General features: G+C 41.9%; 1 protein-coding gene across 1 annotated transcript in view; it reads left to right on the top strand.

The window, feature by feature from the left end:
- The window catches only part of TMEM233 (transmembrane protein 233), a gene marked incomplete at both ends in the record, with an annotated part of 29136 nt that extends 4337 nt beyond the window's left edge, over positions 1–24799 (top strand). The window contains one exon of the mRNA XM_082640823.1: positions 24659–24799. Within this exon, the coding sequence (XP_082496949.1) occupies positions 24659–24799 (141 nt within the window). The remainder of the gene's footprint in view (positions 1–24658) is intronic.
- Between the last annotated feature and the right edge of the window lie 625 nt (positions 24800–25424).

Below are 25424 nucleotides of genomic sequence, written 5' to 3'. Positions count from 1 at the left end.
TCTTAATCTTTCTGAGGCTTGATTTTTCAACCCTGTAAAATAAGGGTTGTGACAGTACCAACTCAGGGGCTGTTGTGGAGATTAAATGATAAAAGTTAAATGGTTTCATGGCATTACCTAAAACACAGCTAGAACTCATAAGTATTGATGATGTTGATGATGAACTCAATAAGGATGGTGATGCATATATTTTAGGGATACAAGCCATTACCTTTTCCAGTAGCAGTAGCAGTTTTTCTGTTTTTATTGAGACTAGCAAAATTTGATAAAAAATAAAAACAGTGACCAGTAAATGTGTCATTGGAATAAATAACTGCTGTGGTCTAAAGGTAAATATTAATTTCAGACATTCAAGATCTCAGAAAAACATCTGACATATACCTTTTCTCAGAAAGCTATGGGAGGATGTGCTCCCTGAATACAAGGAAGTAAATCAGGAAAGAGAAAGACACAGGATCCAGAAAATGGCTCCAGCACAGAAAAAAAAAAGGCAAAGAGAAATCCTCAAAACAAGGCAACAGGTCTCATAAACCAGCAGAAGATGCAGTTGATAATGGATGATTGATCTGAGGCCATTGTCAAAATCCGTTATCTGGACATGGGCTGGCACAGTAAGCCACAGTCCTGCCCAGAGCCTGACCACACCTGCTCTAGAAGACAAGGTCTGTGGTCAAAAAGAAAGTAAATATCCACAGGATGAAAGACAAACCAAACTGGGCGTTCTTTCTATCTGACCCAGGCTCTACCAGGGCTCATCCATCAACGCTGTGTTTCAACTGGACTTCAGTAGGTTTAGAAGGGAGTTGTTTTTTGTGTACGTTTTTTGGGGGGTTTGGTGGTTTTTTGTTTGTCTGTTTTGGGTTTTGTTGTTGTTTTCAGTGACCAAGGCAGAACTTGGAAATAACAGATCTTGGTCAAGGTAGCTGACCCAGGAGGCTTACATTGCTTACAAGTTGAAGCTCTAAATATTGTAGCTCGTTGGGTCTCTCAGTGTGATTTCTCTCTTCCTTCTGTGGCTCTTTCCACATCATTGTCATCTGAGAAATAGGTTATTAATATTATGGACACCTATGACTTATTTCTTATGAATTCCTGTGCTTGAAGCTCTGAAGAGTGTTACGATGGTTTCAGATGACAAAGACCTTGCCTGAATTGTGTCAGCTTTGTTGGAAAGCTCTATTTTAAATACCCATAGATTTTATTTTTTAATAAATTTATTTATTTTATTTATTTATTTTTGGCTGCGTTGGGTCTTTGTTGCTGTGCATGGGCTTTCCTAGTTGCAGCAAGCAGGGGCTACTCTTCATTGTGGTGTACAGGTTTCTCACTGCGGTGGTTTCTCTTGTTGCAGAGCACAGGCTGTAGGCGCGTGGGCTTCAGTAGTTGTGGCACGTGGGCTTAGTTGCTCCGCGGCATGTGGGATCTTCCAGGACAAGAGCTCGAACCTGTGTCCCCTGCATTGGCAGGCGGATTCTTAACCACTGCGCCACCAGGGACGCCCCAATACCCATAAATTTTAGATATGTGCATCACCCAAGCAGCCCCTTGCCTGGATGGCTACTTTCGTAAGTTTCCCCAATATGTGGCAGAGGGTGGCCACTGACATTTGGTATTTGGGAATATAGAGTTTAAACTGCTGTTAGGATCCTTTCAGTAGGTCCTTTCAATTTAATAAGTCCTAGATTATTAGAGGTACAAGATGTTAATCTGTGTGTTCCTGTAAAAGAAAACATTTTAGGGCTTCCCTGGTGGTGCAGTGGTTGAGAGCCTGCCTGCTGATGCAGGGGACACGAATTCGTGCCCCAGTCTGAGAAGATCCCACATGCCGTGGAGCGGCTGGGCCCGTGAGCCATGGCCGCTGAGCCTGCGCGTCCGGAGCCTGTGCTCCGCAACGGGAGAGGCCACAACAGTGAGAGGCCCGCGTACCGCAAAAAAAAAAAAAAAAAAAAAAAAAACATTTTAAATGACATTTTAATTTACTGATAAAATTTTATAATGGCTTTGTTATAATATGGGAGATATAGATAAAACAAGATTGGCCACTAATGGACGGTTGTTGAAGCTGGGTTATGGGAACATGGAGTTTTGTTACATTAGTCTGTTAATTTTTTAATATGTTTGAAAGTTTACATAATAAAAAGTTTTTTTTGTTGTTGTTAAGGAAAAAAGAAAGCCCCTCCCAAAGTTGTTAAACATTGCCCAGATAACAAAAGAGCAGCTATTAAATGAGATGGCAAAACAGGCCATGGTTGAGGTGCAGTTTGTCATTAATTAATAAGCAAACTATGTCTGACTTGTAATAAATTTTTTTTAACTTTTTATTTTATATTGGAGTATAGCCAATTGACAATGTTGTGATAGTTTCAGGTGCACAGCAAAGGGACTCAGCCGTACGTATGCGTGTATCCATTCTCCCCCAAACTCCCCTCCCATCCAGGCTGCCACATAACATTGAGCAGAGTTCCCTGTGCTATACAGTAGGTCCTTGTTGGCTATCCATTTTAAATACAGCAGTATGTACATGTCAATCCCAAACTCCCTGACTATCCCTTCCCCCGATCCTTCCCCTCTGGAAACCATAAGTCTGTTCTCATAAATCATTCTCTAAGTCTGTGAGTCTGTTTCTTTTTGTAAATACGTTCATTTGTACTATTTCTTTTTAGATTCTGCATATAAGAGACATCGTATGATATTTCTCTTTCTCTGACTTGCTTCACTCAGGTCCACCCACGTTGCTGCAAATGGCATTATTTCATTCTTTTTAATGGCTGAGTAATATTCCATTGTATATATCTACCACACCTTCTTTATCCATGACTTGTAATGAATTTTAACGATAACTTTGAAGGACACCTTCAACTAGTCCTCATGAGAAGGCCAGGTAGGAGGGCTCATATCCTAGAACAGTGCTCCTCAAAATTTAGCCACTTGAAGCTCTTGTTAAAATGCAGATTTCACTTCTCTTTCAAAGCTCAGCTGGAAAGTCACCGCCTTCGTGAAGCCCTTCTTGATTGCCCTGTTGCCCTCACTCTAGGTTGTACCCACTATACTCTGAACAGATTTCTCTCAGAGTACCTTTCCTTCTCTGCACCAGTGTGTGTATGTGATCCCCTTGTGGCTGCACTGTTAGCCCCAGGAACTTAGCACAGTGTTGATAAGTAATGTATGTTTGATGAATGAATGGATGGATGAATGAATGAATGGCTCCAGAGGCCAAAATTTGTTCCTACCTTTATCTCTGAGGATTACACTCCCTTCCCGTCTCTGTTCTGTGTTTCTGCCAAAACATTTTTGGAAAATATCCAGGAAACCCAGGCTAATGCCAAGCATTGCTGAGAAGTTAGCCAAGGCTTGGTTCCCAAGGGTAGCTTTCCTGGCTCATCTGGAGCTCACCAGCACCCCACACACTGCACGCCAGTGGGTCCACCTTTGGAAATTGATTTCTGTTCTCAACTAACACTCTTCAGTTCAAAGCTGCTCATCCAGAAGTATGATGCCTTCAGAGCAGGAGTCTGAATATATCTGAAATCTCCAGTTCTGCAAGTTCAGGAATTAAACCATATTTTCCAAAACCATGCTTCTCAAATAACTGGTTTTGCCTGATATAAACAAGTTTTATGAAAAAGAAAGGGGTAGGGAATACGGGGGGAAATTGAGAAGTCAAATGCTAAGTTAAGCAAAAGTGAACTGTTCCCTTTCCTTGGAGGTCTTGTGAAGCCTTTGGCCAACCACTGTCTCCTGTGGCTCTTGGATGGAACAGTATAGCATGGGACATTTACTAAGCATGTTGCCTAGCGTCTTTTGATCCTCAGGCTAATACGCCACAGAACACACTTTGGGAAATACTGTTCTTAATGATACATTGGTTCTCACTTTTACTGAGTTGATCCATTGTTGATATTAGAGTAATAATGCAGGGTGTTTCATCCCTAACATTCTTGACCTAAAGACCCACCTCTCTACCTTTCTTCCAACACAGCTTTTTATTTTCCTGCTCAGATGTTGTGCTTTTATTTTTTTATTGAAGTATAGTTGATTTACAGTGTTTCAGGTGTACAGCAAAGTGATTCAGCTTTATATGTATATTCTTTTTCAGATTCTTTTCCATTATAGTTTATTACAAGATATTGAATCTAGTTCCCTGTACTATACAATAGGTCCTTGTTTATCTATTTTATATCTAGTAGTGTGTATCTGTTAAATCCCAGTTTTTCCCTTCCCCCTCTTTTTCCCCTTTGGTAACCATAAGTTTGTTTTCTATGTCTGTGAGTCTATTTCTATTTTGTGAATAAGTTCATTTGTATCATTTTTAAAAAATTCTACACGAAAGTGATATATGATATTTGTCTTTCTCTGACTTCACTTAGTATGATAATCTCTAGGTCCATCCAAGTTGCTGCAAATGGCATTATTTCATTCTTTTCTATGGCTCAGTAATATTCTATTACACACACACACCACATCTTCTTTATCCATTCATCTGTCGATGAACATTTAGGTTGTTTCCATGTCTTGGCTATTGTAAATAGTGCTGCTATGAACATTGGGGTGCATAGATCTTTTTGAATTAGAGTTTTCACCTTTTCTGGATATATGCCCAGGAGTGGGATTGCTGGATCATATGGTAGCTCTATTTTTTGTTTTTTAAGAAACCTCCATACTGTTCTCCATGATGACTGCACCAATTTACATTCCCAGCAAGAGTGTAGGAGGGTTCCCTTTTCTCCACATCCTCTCCAGCAGTTATTATTTGTAGACTTTTTGATGATGGCCCTTCTAACTGGTGAGAGGTGATAACTCATTGTAGTTTTGATTTGCATTTCTCTAATAATTGGCAGCATTGAGCATCTTGTCATGTGCCTGTTGGCCATCTGTATGTCTTCTTTAGAGAAATGTCTATTTAGGTCTTCTGCCCATTTTTTGACTGCATTGTTTGGTTTTTTTGATACTGAGCCCGACACAGATATTTTTAATGTGTCCTGTAGCCAGACTTGCTGATGTTCTTCCTCCCTCATTATCTTTTTTTCTACAGGTAGAATTCAGAAATTTGTCTTTCTGTTTCCTTTACCCTTTACCTCATGCTTTCTATTCCCCCCAACTAAAGGGCACCTCCTGTATTTAACTGCCTCTTCTGATAACTTCATTTGTTCTTTGTTCTGGATAATTTTGATAGTGTGCCATTGCTGTTATTATTATTATTATTATTACATTTGTCCATATGTATTTACTTCTCAAAGCATTCACATGGACACAATTTCACTTGTTCCTCACAAAATTCCAGCGAGACACAGACGAAAGTGGTTCTCCCCACTTATCCATGAGGAAACAAGGCTCTGAAAGGTGACCCTAGTGGACAAAATCAAACATGACAGTCCTCACCCCCATGAAGTTTACAGTCTGGCCTCTTGAAGCATTATAATCAGATGACTATGCTTGCCCTTGGATAGGAACACAGCTTTGATGTTCTGAGAGCTTTTTCTTTTAATAGACTTGCTCCATTGATATAAGAAACATTCATGTAATACTCTCCATCAAGCCTGGCAGAATTTCTCTCTAGTTTTTTTATTTTAGTGATAGACAGGCAAAAGGACAATTCTCACTTGTCCTTGAAGATATTTATAGAGAGAAACATCCCAGAAGCCCAAGAAGGAGACAGATTAGCATGAATAGATGAATGGTGATGACAAGGAAATGTGCCTTATGATCTAAAAGCTTAGTCTCTGAATTCCCAGCACTACCTTTAGGCAAAGAAACTTAGGAGCAAGCAAAATCTAAAAAGAAACCCCAGAGGCCTCTGAAAACTCAGACATTATTACTAAAAATATTTACTGAGTACCCACATCCATCAAGCTATTTTGATGGAACCTGCTATCTGGGAGTTTGGGATCTAAGACAATATTGATCTATATAAAGAGAGTTCTTACACCTGGACAGAAGTATCTCTGACTATGCTCAGACATGGATGTAAGTTTGCACAGGTGTGTGAGTGAGTGTGTTGCGGAGCACGGGCTCTAGGCATGCAGGCTTCAGAAGTTGTGGCACGTGGGCTCAGTACTTGTGGCTCGCTGGCTCAGTAGTTGTGGCTCGAGAGCGCAGGCTCAGTAGTTATGAGTGTGAGAGAGAGAGAGAAACAGAGGCAGAGAGAGAGACACACACACAGAAAGACAGAAAGAGAGAAAACCTTACTTACTTCCCATTAGGCAAATATCTACTAGAGATAAAGGGATGATAAAGATGAGCATGGTTTTTTAAAAGAGAGAGTAGGTGTTTTAAAGAAAAGGGAACATGTTCTAAAATTAGGATTTCAGTATTGGCAACTCAATAGATCAAAATACTGGCAAAGTCACAATAGCAAATAAAAAATTTAAATACCAGAAATAAACCTAGGAAACAAGCAAGATCTATACAAAGAAAGCTTCACCAAGAGATTAAAATTTTTTTAAAAATTAACTAAATGGAGAGGCACAATGTTACATATTAGATGTTCATCCCAGCATTAGTTATGAAATGAATTATGAAGTGAGTTAATATACATGAATCATGGTGCCTGGCTCAGAGTAACTGCTTAATTGATGTTTGTTGTGGTTTAAATGTGAAAAATTAAAGATGGAGATAAAGATTGATTCCAACAGAAGGGATTGACTAAGTAAATTATAATACATACATTTAGAACATAGAATATTTTGTAACTGTTAGAATCATGCTTTTGAGGAATTTTTATGCCGGGGAATGTTTAAAGTAAAAGATCAAGTAGGGGGAAAAAGACAATATAAAGTTGTATACGCAATAAGATCACACGTTCTTACACATTCTGTCAATTAAAAGTATCCACACACCTATATGCACACACACACATGAACATGCATGGGGGGAAAAGGCTGGAAAGCATTCCAAAATGTCTACAATGATTCTCTCTAAGTGGCAGGAATATGGACATTGTTATAACTGTAAAGGTTAAGGGCACAAATTCTATTATCAGGTCCACCAGGGTTTGAATCCTGGCTCCCTGCTTGCTGTCATGTGACATTGATGAAGCTAATTAACCTCCGAGCCTCAGTTTCCTCATCTGTAAATTGGAAACAGTATCACCTACCTCCAGACTTCCCTGGTGGTGCAGCGGTTAAGAATCCACCTGCCAATGCAGGGGTCACGGGTTTGAGCCCTGGTCCAGGAAGATTCCACGTGCCGCGGAGCAACTAAGCCCGTGCGCCACAACTACTGAGCCTGCGCTCTCGAGCCACAACTACTGAGCCAGCGAGCCACAAGTACTGAGCCCACGTGCCACAACTTCTGAAGCCTGCATGCCTAGAGCCCGTGCTCCACAACAAGAGAAGCCACTGCAATGAGAAGCCCGCGCACCGCAACGAAGAGTAGCCCCCGCTCGCTGCAACTAGAGAAAGCCCGCACGCAGCAGCGAAGACCCAAGGCAGCCAAAAATAAATAAATAAATTTATTTATTTAAAAAAATATATATCACCTACCTCCAAGGGGTTGCCCTGTGAATGCAATAGGGTAATATATGCAAAGTACTTGGTAAATCTTGGCTATTATAACTTCAGATTTTACTGTAATAAGTTTTTACTATTTTCCAATGTTTCTGTAATAAATGTTTAGACTTCATTTCTAGTCAGAAATAAGGATTTTTCTAAAGACAATAAAAATCTTCAGCCAGAAGGAAGAAGGGGTGGTGGTAGGTAAGTGAATTCTCCACCTTGAAGGGTGGTGCTACTTCTACATCATACGTTCTTTTTTTTTTTTTTTTAATGTCGGTTCATTGGTTTGTTTGTTTATTTTTGGCTTTGTTGGGTCTTCGTTTCTGTGTGAGGGCTTTCTCCAGTTGCGGCAAGCAAGGGCCACTCTTCATTGTGTTGCGCAGGCCTCTCACTATTGTGGCCTCTCTTGTTGCGGAGCACAGGCTCCAGACGCGCAGGCTCAGTAGTTGTGGCTCACAGGCCTAGTTGTTCTGCAGCATGTGGGATCTTCCCAGACTAGGGCTCCAACCCGTGTCCCCTGCATCGGCAGGCAGATTCTCAACCACTGCACCACCAGGGAAGCCCCATACGTTCTTATCAAGCTGAAATGTTAAGCTCTGTAGCCCAGTCAAGACAAATGCTATTTTATTCTGATGTTTTGTTCTAGTCTTGAAAATCTCTAAGGATAGAGAAAGCACAGCTTAGCACAGTTTATGCCCAAAGGAAATGGTTAGAAAATATCAGCAGTTTTGTTGTTTTGGGTCTGATTTTACTGGGGTTTTACCTAAGCAGAAGCTCACCTCCACTAATATAAGCCCACTTTTTTTTTAATTGAGATATAATTGGCATGTAATTTTGTATACATTTGACTTGTATAACATTTTGATGTGATACATTTATGTATTGCAGTACGATTGCCCTCATAGCATTAGCTAACACCTATATTATGTCACATCATTATCTTTTCTTTTTTCATGGTGGGAATAATTAAGACCTAGTCTCTTTGATATTTAGAAGTTTGATATTTATAATACAGTATTGTCTATAATCACAATACTGTGATTAGATCCCCAGGACTTATTTATCTACTAGTTGCAAATCTGTACACTTAACATCTCCCCAGATCCCCAGCTTCCAGCCCCTAATAACCACCACTCTACTCTCTGTTTTTGTGACTTTGGCTTTTTTAGATTCCACATATAAGTGATATCATACAGTATTTGTCTTTCTCTGTCTGACTTTTCTCACTTAGCCTAATGTCCTCAGGGTCCATACATGTTGTTGCACATGGCAGGATTTCCTTCTTTCTCATGGCTGAATAGTATTCCATTGTATGTGTATATATACACCACATCTTTATCCATTCACCTATTGATGGTCCCTTAGGTTGCTTCCATATCTTGGCTTTTGCAAATAATGCTGCAGTAAACATGGGAGTGCAGATATCTCTTCAAGATCCTGTTTTCATTTCCTTTGAATATATACACACGGGTGGAATTGCTATATCATGTGGTAGTTCTCTTTTTATTTTTTTTCAAGAACCTCCATACTGCTTTCCATAGTTAAGCCCATTTGTTTGTTCTGTCTCTCACCCACTTAGAGGGCACCTTATGCTCCTGAGATGAGTTTTTCATGCTTTTGAAGGACATGTGGTTCATAATATTTTCCCTTGAGCCACACTATCTACTCAGTAAGGATCTACCAACAGAAGGAAATGGCAGACACCAGAGAGGATGTCTCCATCACTTCAAACATCCCATGAACCGCCCCCCCCAAAAAATCTCTTCCACATCTGTGCTTCATTGTGGCAAAGTCCAAGACCCATTATCAATGAGAAGGAAAACAGAAGAGGCAGGATGTGGCAAACAGACATCTGCATTGCCAAAGACAGAGAAAGCCTGGGTCACCAGGCTTCTCTTCCACTTATGGCAGTTCCTCACCCCTGCCACCATGGTAGGAAGCTGATTGCATGGCAGTTAGCTCTGAAGTTCAAAGAGAAAAGCTGGGAGAAGGAATTCAGACGAGGGAGGAGAGATTTAAGTCAACACAAAGAAGCATCACTTGAGTGTGCTCAGTTCCCTTAGAGAAGGTGGCACAGGACCTGGGAAATTTTCAGCTGACATTTCTCAAGGGTAGAAAGCAGGGAACGGGGATTCTCACACATTCATTCATTCATTCAACAGCTTTTGTACACTTACTATGTGCCAGACACTGTGGCGACCAGGTAGATAAATACAGCTGACACTCTGGACATCTGTGAGCTAACAGGTTCTCGTGACTAGAAGCAGTCTACATGTTAGGTCAGCACATTAAACACTCTGCTTCCCCTCAAGAACTCTGAACCACTTAAGAAATAAAACATAGGAAATAAAACAGGAGGTGTTTGGAGCATGTGGCTTCCGACTCACAACCAAAGGGATCTACTCTGCCCCCAAATTAGGCAGAATTACCCAACCCTCCATGGGCAGCACAGGACAACCACAGCCTTCCCCTGCTTGTCGAATGGGACAGTCAGAGTCTCAGCTCTCTGGCAACTTACATACGAGTCGGGGAAGACAGACCATACACACGTTAGCACATAAACGAGATCGTTTCAGAGTGATAAGCACTGTGAAGAGAATAAACAGGGAAGTAGGAGAGAAGGATTAGTGAGGGCAGGTGGTGAAGAAAACCTGCTTTAGAAAGGGTGATGGGCAAAGACTAAAGGATAAGAACTAGCCAGCCATGGAAAGACCTGGACAGAGCCAGGAGGTGCAAAGGCCCTGGGGTGGAATCAGCTTTGTGTGTTCCAAGGACATATGCTATGACATCTATGTCATCCACTTAAAATGGATTTAACTCCCCCAGGAAGGAATCCCAGAATAGGCCACAAAATAGAAAGGTAGGGCTCTGTTATCCAGTGGGATGTGACACAGGAGCTCTTAACAGACCATTACTTTGCTCTGGTCTCAAGCCAGCCTGCTCCCAGATTTAGCATCAATTCTTGGTTTACTCTTACTTTGACCGTCATTCCAAATTAGAACAATTACTCAAAGTTAATTTGGTCCCTGAAGCATGATCTGTTTTTGTCTGGATCCCAGTTTCCCTGGGCATTAATGACCTGTGCATTTAAATGGGGCTTACATTTATACACAATAGCCCAGGATTCACTGGTTTTTATCCCCCCCTGCTAAATCAACTCCCCACAGAGTTTCTTTCCATATTTCTAGGAGATATTTCTCACGTGCTCACACAAAAGTCTAATCTGCCGTTAACACATGCAGGCCTGGCTGCTGCTTCCGGTGGGCTCTGGGGTAACCGCCAGGCACCCCCATGCTGATTCTAAGCCCTGCCACCATCTCTTGCCAGATCCTGCCCGTTTCTTTGGGCTCCATCATTGATCCACTGGAGCCCTCAATGTGCAAAAGCTCTATCACTTGGTCTTGTTTCTTTAAAAACAAAACAGTGTACAACTTAGTGGGTTTTGGTATCAGTATATTCACAAGGTTGTGCAATCATCACCACTATTTAAGTAAGTACTTTTTTTTTTTTTTTTTTGCGGTACGTGGGCCCTTCACTGTTGTGGCCCCTCCCTCTGCGGAGCACAGGCTCCGGACGCGCAGGCTCAGCGGCCATGGCTCACGGGCCCAGCCACCCCGCGGCATGCAGGATGCAGGATCTTCCCGGACCGGGACATGAACCCGTGTCACCTGCATCGACAGGCAGACTCTCAACCACTGCGCCACCAGGGGAGCCCTACCACTATTTAATTCCAATAAATTTTTACCACCCCCGAAAGAAATCCCATTCCCATTAGCAGTCACTCCCCATCCCCTTGTCCTCCCAGATCCTGGCAACCACTAATCTATTTTCTGTCTCTGTGAATTTAGTTATTGTGGATATTTCATATAAATAGAATCATACATTATGTGACCTTTCATGTTTGGCTTTGTCAGGGAGGGGAAGTTTCCCCCCTACCCCTCTTGAGTTCTTGTGGCTGGACTAATAATAAAATTGACACAAGACAGATTAACAGGAGAAAAAGAAACACATTATAATTTGTGCACACAGAGTTCTCTAGAAATGGGACCAAAGAAGTGGCCAAGGTAGGCAGCTTTTATACCTTTCAGACAAAGAAACAATAAATTTGTGAAGAAGCGACAGGACAAACTTAGGTTCTGGGTATTCAGTTAGTAAAGAATCTGGACAGGGTTTGGGCTTGGGCTAGTAAATGTTCAAAGAAACAAGGACATTTGAGTTGATTCCATTTGGGGGGCTGTTATAAATAATGCTGCTCTGAATATTCGTGTACGACTTTTGTGTGAACATAGGCTTGCCATTTTCTTGGGTATATACCTAGGAGTGGAATTGTCAGGTCATAGTGTAACTCTGTGTTTAACTTTTTGAGGAGCTATCAGTTACTTTTTTTTTGGAAAGCAGCTGCACCATTTTACATTCCCACCAGCAATGTATGAAGCTTCCAGTTTCTCTACATCCTCAGTAATACTTGTCATTGCCTGTCTTCGTTACTCTAGCCAACCTAGTAGGTATCTTGTTGTGGTTTAGATTTGCATTTCCCTGATGATTGATGAGATTGAGCATCTTTTCATGTGCTTATTGGCTGTTTGTATATCTTATTTGGAGAAATGTTTATTCAGATTCTTTGCCCATTTTTAATTGTTTGTCTTTTTATTGTTAAGTTGTAAGAGTTCTTTATATATTCTGGATACAAGTCCCTTATCAGATATCTAACTTGCACATATTTTCTCCTCTCTTAGTGGGTGGTCTGGGCCTTGTTTCTTTCACTTGCTTTGTGACCCTTGTTGGAGGGAACTATCTGCGTGTTGCAAAGTTTTTAGCGAAACCCTTCCTTTTTTGCTTGTAGCCTTTCTCTCCTTTGCCTTGCGATGTGAACACTAGGCTGGCAGTAGATTCAAAGGCAGACACTGTGAGGGTTCAGGCTCTGTACCCAAGTCCTGGGTTCAGATCCCAGCTCTGTCCCTTCACCTAATTTCTCTGGGTCTAGGTTTTCCCACCTCTACAACAAGAATGTTAACGCAGACCTCTTTGCATTGTTTTCAGAATTACGTGAGATAATGCTGGGCCCTCTTATACTCACCTCAATTAAGTCTCACCACCAGCCTGTGTTGTAGGTACTATTATCCCCATTGTACAAGTGAGGAAAACTGAGGTTCAGATCCATCCTTCCAAGGCTTTATTCTCCTTCGGGTTCAGCTGCTACCGTATTAAAGATCCATATATCTGTTGTATAACGTCTGTAATAAAATTGGGCAGAGCACAGTTCACATACACACATACTAGTGTTGGGAGGGTAGGTTCCATTTAAGTGAAAAATCGCCGGTGACTCTGGCCTGTGAATTGAAGGCTAAAGAACTAAAATTCCTTCATGAGTGCTTGACCTCAAGCCAAAAATTCTTTCTTCTGGTCATTCAGACAGCAGACCCGTGTCTGCCATTCTAAGGCAGAAGCCCACCCTTCAGAACTCTGACACAGAAAGTTAGGTGACTCAGTTTACCCTTTGTTCTGCCAGTACCGAAATAACAGGTCGTCTTGGTTGGTCAGAAAGTTATGTTGGTCGATTGTTTTCTTTTGGTGTCTGTTTGCTTTGCTTGTGGATTTGTTTGGTTTTCTGACCTCATATAAGGGAATTGAAGGAACCCTAAGTGCCCTCCATTAGGGACTAGAAATGGAGCGGTGAGTGAAGAGAGACGTGGTGTCTGCCCTCATGGAGCTCACAGTAACACACACTCAAGTCAATAAGCAACAGAGTCAATAACTGTGAGTCACACCAAGAGCTGTTGACCAAGAAAACGCAGAAGCCTGCAAATAAGAAAAGAGTTCATTGGGATGTTAGGAATGGCAATTCAGGAGACATAGATTCAGATGAAACTGAAAGAATGTTCCAGGGAAGAGAAAGAGTCAGGGGCTTATAAAGGCAAAAGCCACAAGGCTGTTAAAGTTGTCTGGCAGGAATTATGATTGATTCTGACTCAAGAAAGGAAATAGCTTGTCCTGAAGAGATGGACTGACATGAGTTATTTTAGGGTAAGTGTCTGATAAGTATCTGGAGTTTCTGGAACAGCAGGCAGATGTTCTGGATGCTACATTAAGATGTAAGTGGTTGAATCTAAAGAAGAGTGGATATATGTATATGTATAACTGATTCACTGTGCTGTACACCTGAAACAAACACAATATTGTAAATCAACTATACTCCAATAAAAATTTAAAAAAAATTTTTTTTAAAAAAATCACCTTCTTTGAAACCATAATTCAAAAGGAGTCATGTACCACAGTGTTCATTGCAGCTCTGTTTACAATAGCCAGGACATGGAAGCAACCTAAGTGTCCATCAACAGATGAATGGATAAAGAAGATGTGGCACATATATACAATGGAATATTACTCAGCCATAAAAAGAAACGAAATTGAGTTATTTGTAGTGAGGTGGATGGACCTAGAGTCTGTCATACAGAGTGAAGTAAGTCAGAAAGAGAAAAGCAAATACCATATGCTAACACATATATATGGAATCTAAAAAAAAAAAAAGATCATGAAGAACCTAGGGGCAAGACGGGAATAAAGATGCAGACCTACCAGAGAATGGACTTGAGGATACGGGGAGGGGGAAGGGTAAGCTGGGACAAAGTGAGAGAGTGGCATGGACATATATACACTACCAAACATAAAATAGATAGCTAGTGGGAAGCAGCCGCGTAGCACAGGGCGATCAGCTCGGTGCTTTGTGACCACCTAGAGGGGTGGGATAGGGAGGGTGGGAGGGAGGAAGACACAAGAGGGAAGAGATAGGGGAACATATGTATATGTATAACTGAGTCACTTTGTTATAAAGCAGAAACTAACACACCATTGTAAACCAATTATACTCCAATAAAGATGTTAAAAAGGGTTTCCCTGGTGGCACAGTGGTTGAGAGTCTGCCTGCCAATGCAGGGGACACGGGTTCGAGCCCTGGTCTGGGAGGATCCCACATGCCGCGGAGCAACTAGGCCCGTGAGCCACAACTACTGAGCCTGCGCGTCTGGAGCCTGTGCTCCACAACAAGAGAGACCGCAATAGTGAGAGGCCCGCGCACCGCGATGAAGAGTGGCCCCCACTTGCCACAACTGGAGAAAGCCCTCGCACAGAAATGAAGACCCAACACAGCCATAAATAAAAAAAAAAAAAAAAAAAAAAAAGATGTTAAAAAAAAATCACCTTCTTTGAGAAAAGGTAGGATAGGGAATTATGCATTGTTTATGTTAATTATGTCTTTGTTCCCAGAAGAATGATAATTGACCTGGATATGGTTAAACAAGTAATATTATGAAATAATTCAAATGCAAAGGAGGTAGAAAGATTAAATAAAATGCATGACTGTTAAAAAAAAAGACATAAGTGGTCAAAGTTCAGATTCCATCCAGGCTGAGATGTGCGTAAGTCACACTTTCTTAGTGGCCTTGAGAGCTCTCTTAGCAATACCAACTCCATTTTGATTGTCCTTTTCCAGAAGGAAACAGACCAGGGCTGAGTCAGAGCCTAGGTCAAGGGACCTACTTAGGATAGGGTGACCTGAGAAGGCTGCCCTGAGGAAGTTGACCTGTAAGCTGAGACAGGGAGAATGAGCAGACATTGGCCACATGGGACGGACAGGGAAGAGGGCTCCAAGTAGAGGAAATAACCTAGGCGAGGACCAGGGCCAGGAAAGAGGTAGAGGGTGAGCAGGGAGGAGGGCTCCAGAAGAGGCTGGAGAAGCGTGCCACGGGCCAGGCCTTGGAGGGCTTGGAGGGCCAGAGTTGAGAATGAGAATATGAATCTCTCCCCAAGGGCAAGGGAAGCCAACGATGGGAGGCCGCTCAGAGCTTCCAGTCCCATCCCCTCACATGCTTTATGCCCTCTTCTCGTAGACCATTATCAGATATCAGGAGCTTTCCAGAAAAGCCACTTTCCACTAAGGTGTCACTGACTGCTGAGGCGTCACTCTGCTACCTGTCCCAAGTGACAGAAATGTACCTTCCGTGCCATACCAAGGAGGAAGGGGACTTAATGGTGGAAGTCTTGATTTTTGTTGAGGCCTTTTTTTCTTAACACTGGGAAAAATCATGAAGGAGAGCAACTGGGCAAGGGGATATGGACTCTACCAAAGTATATTTAATAGCTCATTTGTTTTCATCTTCCTCAGTTGGCCTATGACATCATAATATCAATATAATAGCTCATACTTATTGGTACTATTTCCCAACCACTGATCTAAGCACCTACGTGTATTAATTTACTGAATCCATAATGACCAGGAAGCCAAAATAAAAAATAACTGACAGTGTCTTCCATTGTTATTATTTGGTGTTTGGGGACTAGTTTTATTTGAGCGTGAACGTGGAAATTCTGAGCACGTTTGGTGGTAGAAAAAAACAAAATGAATGAGTTTTTGTCAGGGAGATCAGTAGCTCAGATGAGAGTTATATTTGCCCCAGTTTTTTAATCAGTGGCCAAATTTTTATTAAATTAGAATCAAGTCAGCTATCTGGTGCTGGGTTATCAATAATGCATTAAATCTAGCTCTTGGGTTTTGGGGGACATAATGAAGTAGTTACTGTAAGGGCTTTGTCAGTGAATTTACTGTCTTTTGCTTAAGTTTGTAGCCCCTTAGCAAGTTGCCTTTGACAACAGAAACATTATTTGCTTCCCTCTCTCTGAGTCTCAGTGTTCTCATCTGTAAAATGGAGGATAAAATGTTTTGCTCCCATGAGGTTACTGTGAAGATGCAATTACACGATGCACATAAAGTGATTAGGTCAGGGGCTGGCACAGGATAAGCACTCCATAAATATTATCTATTATTTTCGCATGATAATTCATTCTTGTAACTATCATAGCCCCTGGCTTCACCTCCAGCCTCATCTCATGTTCCTTCCTCTCTCTCTCTGTCTCCCTCCCTTCCTCCCACCACCCCATTCTTCTTACCTTAGTAATATTCTGTAATCTTGTTTATTTGCATGTTTGAGTATTTATTTTCAGTCTTTACCAGAATGTAAGCTCCATGAGGGCAGGGAACAGTGCCTGGCACATAGTTGGTGCGTCATAAGTAGTTTTTGAGTGAATGAAGGAATGAATGAAAGGCTGTCCATCAGGATAGTGGTTCTCAACTCTTCTCAGAATGACCCGAGAAGCTTTCCAAAACATACTGATTCTGGAGTCTTATCCCCAGAGATCCTAATTCAGTTGATCTGGGATGGGGCTTGGGCATAGGAATTTTTATGGGCATTTTTGGGACACAGGCAATTCTAAGGTACAGCCACCAATACAGGGAATATAAAAAGTATAACTTGAGAGGGTTTCAATTCAAATCTTCACCCGGCAGCCACCCCATAGGTGATGCTGTCTAAGCTGGTATCATCATGTGGAATGCAGCAAGAGTTCTGCTGTAAAGACCAGAGGGAACAGACGAAGTACTTTCCATATTTTCTTGGCTCAGGACAAGAGAGCAGCTGTATCATTGATGTAAAGTGTCACGAATTCCCAGAGCATTGGACCCATTGGTGTTCAACTCCAGTTATCACAATTTACAGGGTTATTCTGGGTGTCTCCTTGGAAGTGTGGATGCCGGAAATTACCCGTACCTTCTGACAGGTAGCCAGGAGGCTTGGCTGCACGGCCTCACAGCACAGTCTCGCTGGTCCCTGCTGCAGCCTTCTTGAGATTGGGCAGAGAGACAGTCTCCCTCGTTTCTGGCTCCTGAACAACTTTCCTGCCAGGGTATTTGCGTATCATGTGTCCATCCAGGGAAAGGACGTATAAATAAGCTTGAAATTACTAGATGCAGTGAGCATGACGTCACTAGTATTTACTACAGGAGAAAGGAACTTGCCCACTTTTCTGTCCAAGTGTGACCTTTGCTGGCTCGAGGCAGCTGACCAAGACCTGGAAGCTCTTTTTAGGTTTTGTAATGACTTATATTTTGCCAGCACAAGCCCAGGCTCACAGAAAAGGGAAAAGGCACCACTGGGAACTCGAGCACCTTATAAAATGTGTGAGGACAGCCCATTTGTTCTACGTGCTGAGAAACGTTCATTTGACTCGCAGTGGAAGATAAAAACCGGAAAGAATCTAAAGGTCCTTCATTTTTTTTTTAAACACATTTATTTATTTATTTATTTTTTGGCTGTGTTGGGTCTTTGTTGCTGTGTGTGGGCTTTCTCTAGTTGCGGCGAGTGGGGGCCACTCTTCGTTGTGGTACACGGGCTTCTTACTGCGGTGGCTTCTCATTGCGGTGGCTTCTCCTGTTGTGGAGCACAGGCCCCAGGCCCGTAGTTGTGGCTCTGGGCTCTAGAGTGCAGGCTCAGTAGTTGTGGCGCACGGGCCTAGTTGCTCCGTGGCATGTGGGATCTTCCCCGACCAGGGCTTAAACCCTTGTCCCCTGCATTGGCAGGCAGATTTTTAACCACTGCGCCACCAGGGAAGTCCCTCTAAAGGTTCTTTTTAACATACTTTGCAGGGTGAACAGAGACAGCAAATTGCTATCTAGCACCTTAAAATAAGGGTCATTGGTTTATGAAATTGTGAGGAAGTCTCACAGCTTGGAAAGCAACTCTGGGCAATATCCAAATGCCACAAATGTAAGTTAAAAGACAATGAACATGGACATGGAGAGAGGGTGCGACTTACAAAGGGTAACATGAGAGAATTGCTTTTTTTTTTAGTTGAAGTATAGTTGATTTAGAATGTTGTGTTAATTTCTGCTGTACAGCAAAGTGATTCAGTTTTATATTTATATATATATATGCACACACACACATACATATATATACATTCTTTTTTTATATTCTTTTCCATTATGGTTTATCATGTGATATTGAATATAGTTCCCTGTTCTATACAGTAGGACCTTGTTGTTTATCCATTCTATGTATAATAGCTCACATCTGCTAACCCCAACTTCTCACTCCATCCCTCTCCAAACCCCTTCCCCTTTGCAACCACAAGTCTGTTCTCTATGTCTGTGAGTCTGTTTCTACTTCATAGATAGGTTCATTTATGTCATATTTTAGATTCCACATATAAGTGATATCATATAGTATTTGTCTTTCTCTTTCTGACTTACTTTGCTTAGTATGATAATCTCTAGGTCCATCCATGTTGCTGCAAATGGAATTATTTTGTTCTTTCTTATGGCTGAGTAATATTCCAGTGTGTGTGTGTGTGTGTGTGTGTGTATGCCACATCTTCTTTATCCATTCATCTGTCAATGGACACTTAGGTTGTTTCTTTTTCTTTTTTTTTTTTTTGCGGTACGCGGGCCTCTCACTGTTGTGGCTTCTCCCGTGTGGAGCACAGGCTCTGGACGTGCAGGCTCAGCGGCCATGGCTCACAGGCCCAGCCACTCTGCAGCATGTGGGATCTTCCAGGACCGGGGCATGAACCTGTGTCCCCTGTGTTGGCAGCCGGACTCTCAACCACTGCGCCACCAGGGAAACCCAAGTTTGCCTTTTTAATGTGGCTACCAGCAAATTTTAAATTACATATGTGGCCCCCATTATATTTCTTTTGTACAGTGCTGAACTATAATATAATAAAAGTTCCTGCAAATCAATAAGAAGAAGACAAACCAATAGAAAACTAGACAAAAGATACAAGTATAAAATTCATCAAGAAGAAATACATTTGACAAATAAACATCCATACATACATTTGTTAATTCAACAAGTATTTACTGATCTCCAGGCACTGTATTAGTCACCAGGGAGAGTTTTAAATAAACTGATCTGAGAAGGCCTCTCTCAGGAGGTGACATTTGAGTGGAAGTGTGAATTTGACTTAGTTTCATTATTAATCATGAAATGTTATTTAGAGATTCTTTTTCACCTGTTAAAATGGCAAAAATAGATTGATAATATACAGTGTTAACAAGGTTGTGGAGGAAAGGACACTTAAATACTGTTAGTGGGAATATAAATTTATATAGCTTTTTTGCAATGCAATTTGACTATGTCTCCAAATGTAAATACATCTACCCTTTGACTCTGTAATCCCATTCCTAGGAATCCAGTCTAAGAGGCTCAAATGTGTACAAAAAAAATGTGAATGAGGGTGTCCACTGCAGCATATTATGTAATTGCCACAAACTTTAAATAACTGAGATGTCTTTTGGTGAGGTGTGACCATTTAAGTGACTACTACAAACCCATTAAAAAGAATGAGACAGCTATACTTGCATCTTTTCTGAAAGTTTGAAGTTGTTTGAAAACAAAAATTTACCCACCAAAAATGCATCGTGACAAATTAAGATTTTCCCCAAGAATCAAGGATAATGCAACATTAGGGAGTTTATCAATATACTTTAAATCATGACTGGAGAAAGAAAACAGGAATGAGATAGACCCAGAAGCACTAGCTTGGAAAGCCGCCCACCCTATAACAAGTGGAAAAAAGCAACTTTCAGAACAAGTATAGTATAATACTATTCACATTTTTAACTAAGAGGAAAAGAAAAAAATGAAAAACTCTGAGAGAGAGAGAGAGAACCAAACATGCTACCTGACTTTGGGCAAATCATTTTAACTTCTCTGTGCCTCAGTTTTCCCATCAGTAAAATGAAAACAAAGCATCTGCCTCACAGGGGTTGTTATGAGGACTAATGAGATAACCCTTGAAAAGTATTTAACACAGTGTCTGGTACATAATAAATGCTCAATAAATGTTATCTGTTACTATCATTTTGTCAAAGAAAAACTCAGAGGCCAAAGCAACTAGAAAATAAAAAATTTTATTTGAAAAGAAATACAAGGAAGTCCAGCCTCAAAATGACCAGCCAGCCAAATAAAAAGCACAGCACAAATATGTAAAGGAAACAAATGCAAAATTGCCAAGGTTACCAAGTTTTACATTAATCTGTTCATGATTAAAAAACAAAGCAGAATAGTATCTTTCTCAAAAGATTACATATCCACCAAAGAAGTGACCTGTGTTTAGGCATCCACATAGCAAAAGGCAAGGATGAAATTCTTTGCCAAGACTTAGGGGAAATACTCAAGGTTTCAGTATCAGAGGGATGCGGGCTAGATAGACGAACCTGTTGCTCTTGGTTTAATCTCAGGATACAAATTGCTATTTCTTTCTCATGACTGTGATACATGATGTGCTTAGTGATCATGAAAACAGGAGAAAGTGTCAGTTGTTTTCCTTTCATATTATTCATGGGAAAAAAAATCTAGAAGCAAACGTACCACACTGTTATCTTTGGGAAATAGAATTGTGAGAAGAGCTTACTATTTACTGTATATGTTTCTGTAGCATTTGAATGCTTTCCATGTTCACAAATTTCATTCATAATTTGTGAAAGAACTAAGAAGATCATATAAACTTTAAATACTGACGCCATCCCTTGTTTCTTTCTAGTTCTTCCACAGAAGATGGGATAGTTTGCTTTTTAAGCTCTTCAGAAAAAGATTTATAAACCATGCATTTTCTCTAAAAGCCATTTTGCCACTTCAGTCTGTAGCATCTGCCAGGAGACACTTAATATGCAATTCCAGTTGGGAGAGAAAAGAATTACAGCCAATGAATTGGGGAGGGGGAGGTAATTAATCCTTTCCTGCTTCATTGTTAGATGATGACTCTGAAGCCCAAGCCCCACACCAGTGAAGTCCTTTAGAGTAGAAATCTGGGAGTTCTGAAATATCCCACCCTCATCCCTCCCCCCATATCCTTACATCTGCCCAGCAGATTTACCCATGGGCAGCTCCTTCTTCAAGAACCAGAGGAAGAAACAGATTCACAAGAGGACTCCTGGGGGGAAAAGAGTCCACAGTTAATACTGAAAGAGGCTTTTCATCTGTTTTTCAAGCTAACCGTGGACCCATTCCTAGAATGACTCAACATCTCCCTTATGAGCCCCAGAGGGATGGTGAATTGCAGAGAGGAGGGTCACATACAAGATGCCAGACTGGCACCAGGTGATGAAGGTTGGGCAGGGTTCGCTCATGTCTTGCACTCAAATCCCCCTTAGCCAGGCACCAGCATGACTCTTCTGACCTGCAGCAGACAAGTCAAGTGGCCTGGGTAGCCCCCATCTCACCTGTGCTCATGGGCAATGCACAGATGTAGACATACCCTTCAACATGGCACACATTGGCTGTTCTTCCCACTTTCGTTGTCACTGCTGCTGAGAACATGAAACTGGTTTTTCGTCCAAACAGCCAAGAGTTGACAATGTTTGTGGGGAGATTGGCGGGGGGTGTCTCATTATTTTTTCTCTGGTTACAGAAAAACACAAACATCACCAGAACTAATCTGAAAACTGGGTTTTCCAAGGTAGCACGATAGAATAATGATCATTTTAGGAGGGTCTGAATCTACATAATTTTAAACTGATCATGAACTCACAAGTTGGGGTTCTAGGATTCTATGCACTGACTTTGATTGTGAAGCCTCTAAAACAAAGTTTCCCAAACTTGGGTCTCCAGATTCTATTCTGTCAAGGGGTAGAGATTGAGCACTTGTAATTCTCATAAGTAGCCCAGATGATTCTATTGCACACCAAGGATCTCAGCTTTAGAAGAAGAATAAAACAGGCAGCGGCAATTCACAATAAAAAGTAACATGTATTGAGCATATATTATGTCCTGGACCAGTGCTAACCACTTTACATGCATTAACTCATTAGCACCTCTCATATGAAGGAAGTGTTATCACTGTTGCTCCCAACTTACAGATGAAGACACTGAGGCTTAGAAAGCTTGATAATTTGCTCTAATTCTCACAGCTGATAAGACATGGAATTTGAACTCAGATCTCTCTGCGTTTAGAGCCCATACTCTGTGACACACTTCCTTGGGTTAAATCTTAAGGTGGTAAGCATCTTGACCTTGCAGGATGTTAAGGATAGCTGTCTAGACCAAAGCTTTTCAATCCTGAGACTGCCAGATACTGTGGCAGCAACCTAAGTATCCATCAGTGAATAAGTAGATAAACAAAATGTGGTCTCTCCATAAAATGGAATGTTAGCCTTAAAAAGGAAGGAAATTCTGACACACACTACCACATGGGTGCACCTTGAGGACATGATGCTAATTGAAATAAGCATAAAAAGACAAATGTTCTGTGACTCCGCTCATATAGTGTCCCTAGCAGAGTCAGATCTATAGAGACAACAGAAAATGGTGGTTGCCAGGGGCTGGAGGGTGGGAGGAATGAGGAGTAGGTGTTGAGTTGAGTGCAGAGTTTGAGTTTGAGACGATTGATGATGGTGATGTTTGCACAACAGGGTGATTGTACTTAGTGCCACTGAATTGTACACCAACAATGGTGAATTTTATGTTAGGCACATTTTACCACAATTAAAAAAAAAACTGGTGTCTGGTTCCTGCACCAGTTAAATCAGAGTCTCTCCAGAATAGGGCCCAGCTATCTGTATTTTTTAAAAATATACTATCCAAGTGTTTCTAATGGGCACCCAGAGTTAAGAACTCCAGAATTCAGGGTGCAGAATTCTGGAGCTCACCCTGCTGGCAGTCCCTGGCATCGTTGCAAGTTCCCACTCTCCCATTCACACAAGAGGCCTAAAAGCAAGACTCGCTGGGAAAGGCGAGTCTCCCAGCCTGTTGCTGACTAAGGTGGCTGGGTCCAAGAGTTAATGGAAGGTCCTGGAAGCAGAAAGCTCTGCGGTATCCTGGGTGTTTCTCTGGCTTGTCATTGTCTGCATATGCCTCATTCCCCTTAATAGTCGACGAAGAAGGGTGATTATTACTAAAGTGCTGAGCTTTCAGGATCAAGAATAGAGTTCCGGGCTTCCCTGGTGGCGCAGTGGTTGAGAGTCTGCCTGCCAATGCAGGGGACACGAGTTCGTGCCCCGGTCCGGGAAGATCCCACATGCCGCGGAGCGGCTGGGCCCGTGAGCCATGGCCACTGAGCCTGCGCATCTGGAGCCTGTGTTCCACAACGGGAGAGGCCACAACAGTGAGAGGCCCGCGTATTGCAAAAAAAAAAAAAAAAAAAAAAGAATAGAGTTCCCACGGAAACCTACAGTCCATGGCATGGATCAGGTCACTGTGTCCCTAACTTATAAATGTATTTCCAGTCTTATTTGGGCTGCAGCATGACTTTTGGGGAATTCTCAGCAATGAGAGTTACGATAAAGAGAGCTTATTATAAGCGAGAAGAATGGCATCTGGCCTCCAGCTCAGCAGCAAGGATTCTCTGAGCACCTCTACTTTGCCTGGGACTCCAAGATGCCCTCAATGAACTCATATTCTGTAGGGAAATGGATGTATTCATTCACCAATTCAGCCAATACATATTTCATGAGTCCCTGCAATGGCCCAGACATTGCTCAATGGGGCACAGAATCTGATTCTGGGCCTTTGCACAAGGATAATCTGCTGAACCCAGTGATACCCTGCAGCTGCTGGATCATGGGGAAGCCTGGGGTAACTCGGAGGAGAGGCCAGGATGGCTGGGACACTGGGGACGGGTAGCTGCTATTTACCAACCAATACAAAAGTATTCCAATATTTTAACAGCTGGGAAAGCTGTATGAGTAGGTGCCAGATGAATGGCAGCTTGGCTTGGGCAGTGAGGTGAACAGTTCAGCCAATGTCCCTGACCTTCTTGTGTAGGAACAGGCAATCTTTTTCTGTCGTAGACCAACTAGTAAATATTTTAGGATTTGGTAGACAGTATGCTCTCTGTCCCAGCTACTCAACTCCATTGTTGTAACATAAAAGCAGCTACAGACAATAGTAAACAAGTGGTTGTGACTGCATTCCATACAGACTTTGTTTATAAAAACAGCAGACTGGATTTGGCCTTGGGGCCATAGTTTGCAAACCCCTGTTCTAGTGGATGAGACAGATATACCCATTCATCCTTTCATCATACAAATATCTATCACGCATCTTCTACATGACAGATATTGCACTGGGCACTGGTATACTGTGCTGAAAAAGATGGAATGGTCCCTGCCCACAAAGCACTTAATGGGAGAGGCCAAATCAGTCTTTTCAATACGCTACAGTAAATATTAAGGTGAAAATAATCAGGAAATACAGAAGAGGAAGTTAACTCAGACTGGGAGTTCAGGGAAGACTTCCTGGAGGAAGTAGTAACCATGCCACCTGCTCAGATCAGCCTGGGAAGCCATATCTTTCCCTGTGGGTTGTCATCACCAGCTCTTCCCTTGTGTCCTCCAGTCTCTGAACAGCTACAATGATGGAGACATCGAAGGATCCAAGCGGCTTGGGAGGAATGCCAAGTGGGTGGCCTTCGCCTCCATCATTATTGGCCTTCTCATCATTGCTATTTCTTGTGCAGTTCACTTCGCACGAAAGTAAGTAGGCTTTTTTAATCCCTCCCAATGTAAAATGTCTTTTCTTTTTTGTTTTAATTTATTTTTTTAAATTTATATATTTGGCTGCACCAGGTCTTAGTTGCAGCATGTGGAATCTTTAGTTGCAGCATGCGGGATCTTTTAGTTGCAGCATGCAGGATCTTTAGTTATGGCATGTGAACTCTTAGTTGCGGCATGTGGGGTCTTTTAGTTGCGGCATGCGGGATCTTTAGTTGTGGCATGTGATCTCTTAGATGCAGCATGTGGGATCTAGTTCCCCGACCAGGGATGGAACCCAGGCCCCCTGCATCGGGAACACGGAGTCTTAGCCACTGGACCACCAGGGAAGTCCCCTAAAATGCCTTTTCTTGAATGTCCACTGGAATCAAGTAGGATAGGTTAGGTTGTGCTCAGTAACAAACAATCCCAAACAAAAGGGTTTTCATTTTTCCTCACTGCTGTTCCATGGGCCGTGTAGGTTTGCGGAAGGTCTCTCTTCCACACAGTCACTCAGGGTCCAGGCTATCTGAAACTCCACCATCTTGTAGCTGCTCTGTCTAAAACAGGAGTCAATAAACTTTTCCTTTAAAGGGCCAGATAGTAAATATTTTAGGCCACTGTCAGCATCT

This window comes from Mesoplodon mirus (genome assembly GCF_964341445.2).
Source record: "Mesoplodon mirus genome assembly, chromosome: 13".
NCBI classification, from domain to species: domain Eukaryota; kingdom Metazoa; phylum Chordata; class Mammalia; order Artiodactyla; family Ziphiidae; genus Mesoplodon; species Mesoplodon mirus.
Note: the sequence above shows the minus strand (reverse complement) of the source record. Positions and strands in the feature narration are given on the sequence as shown.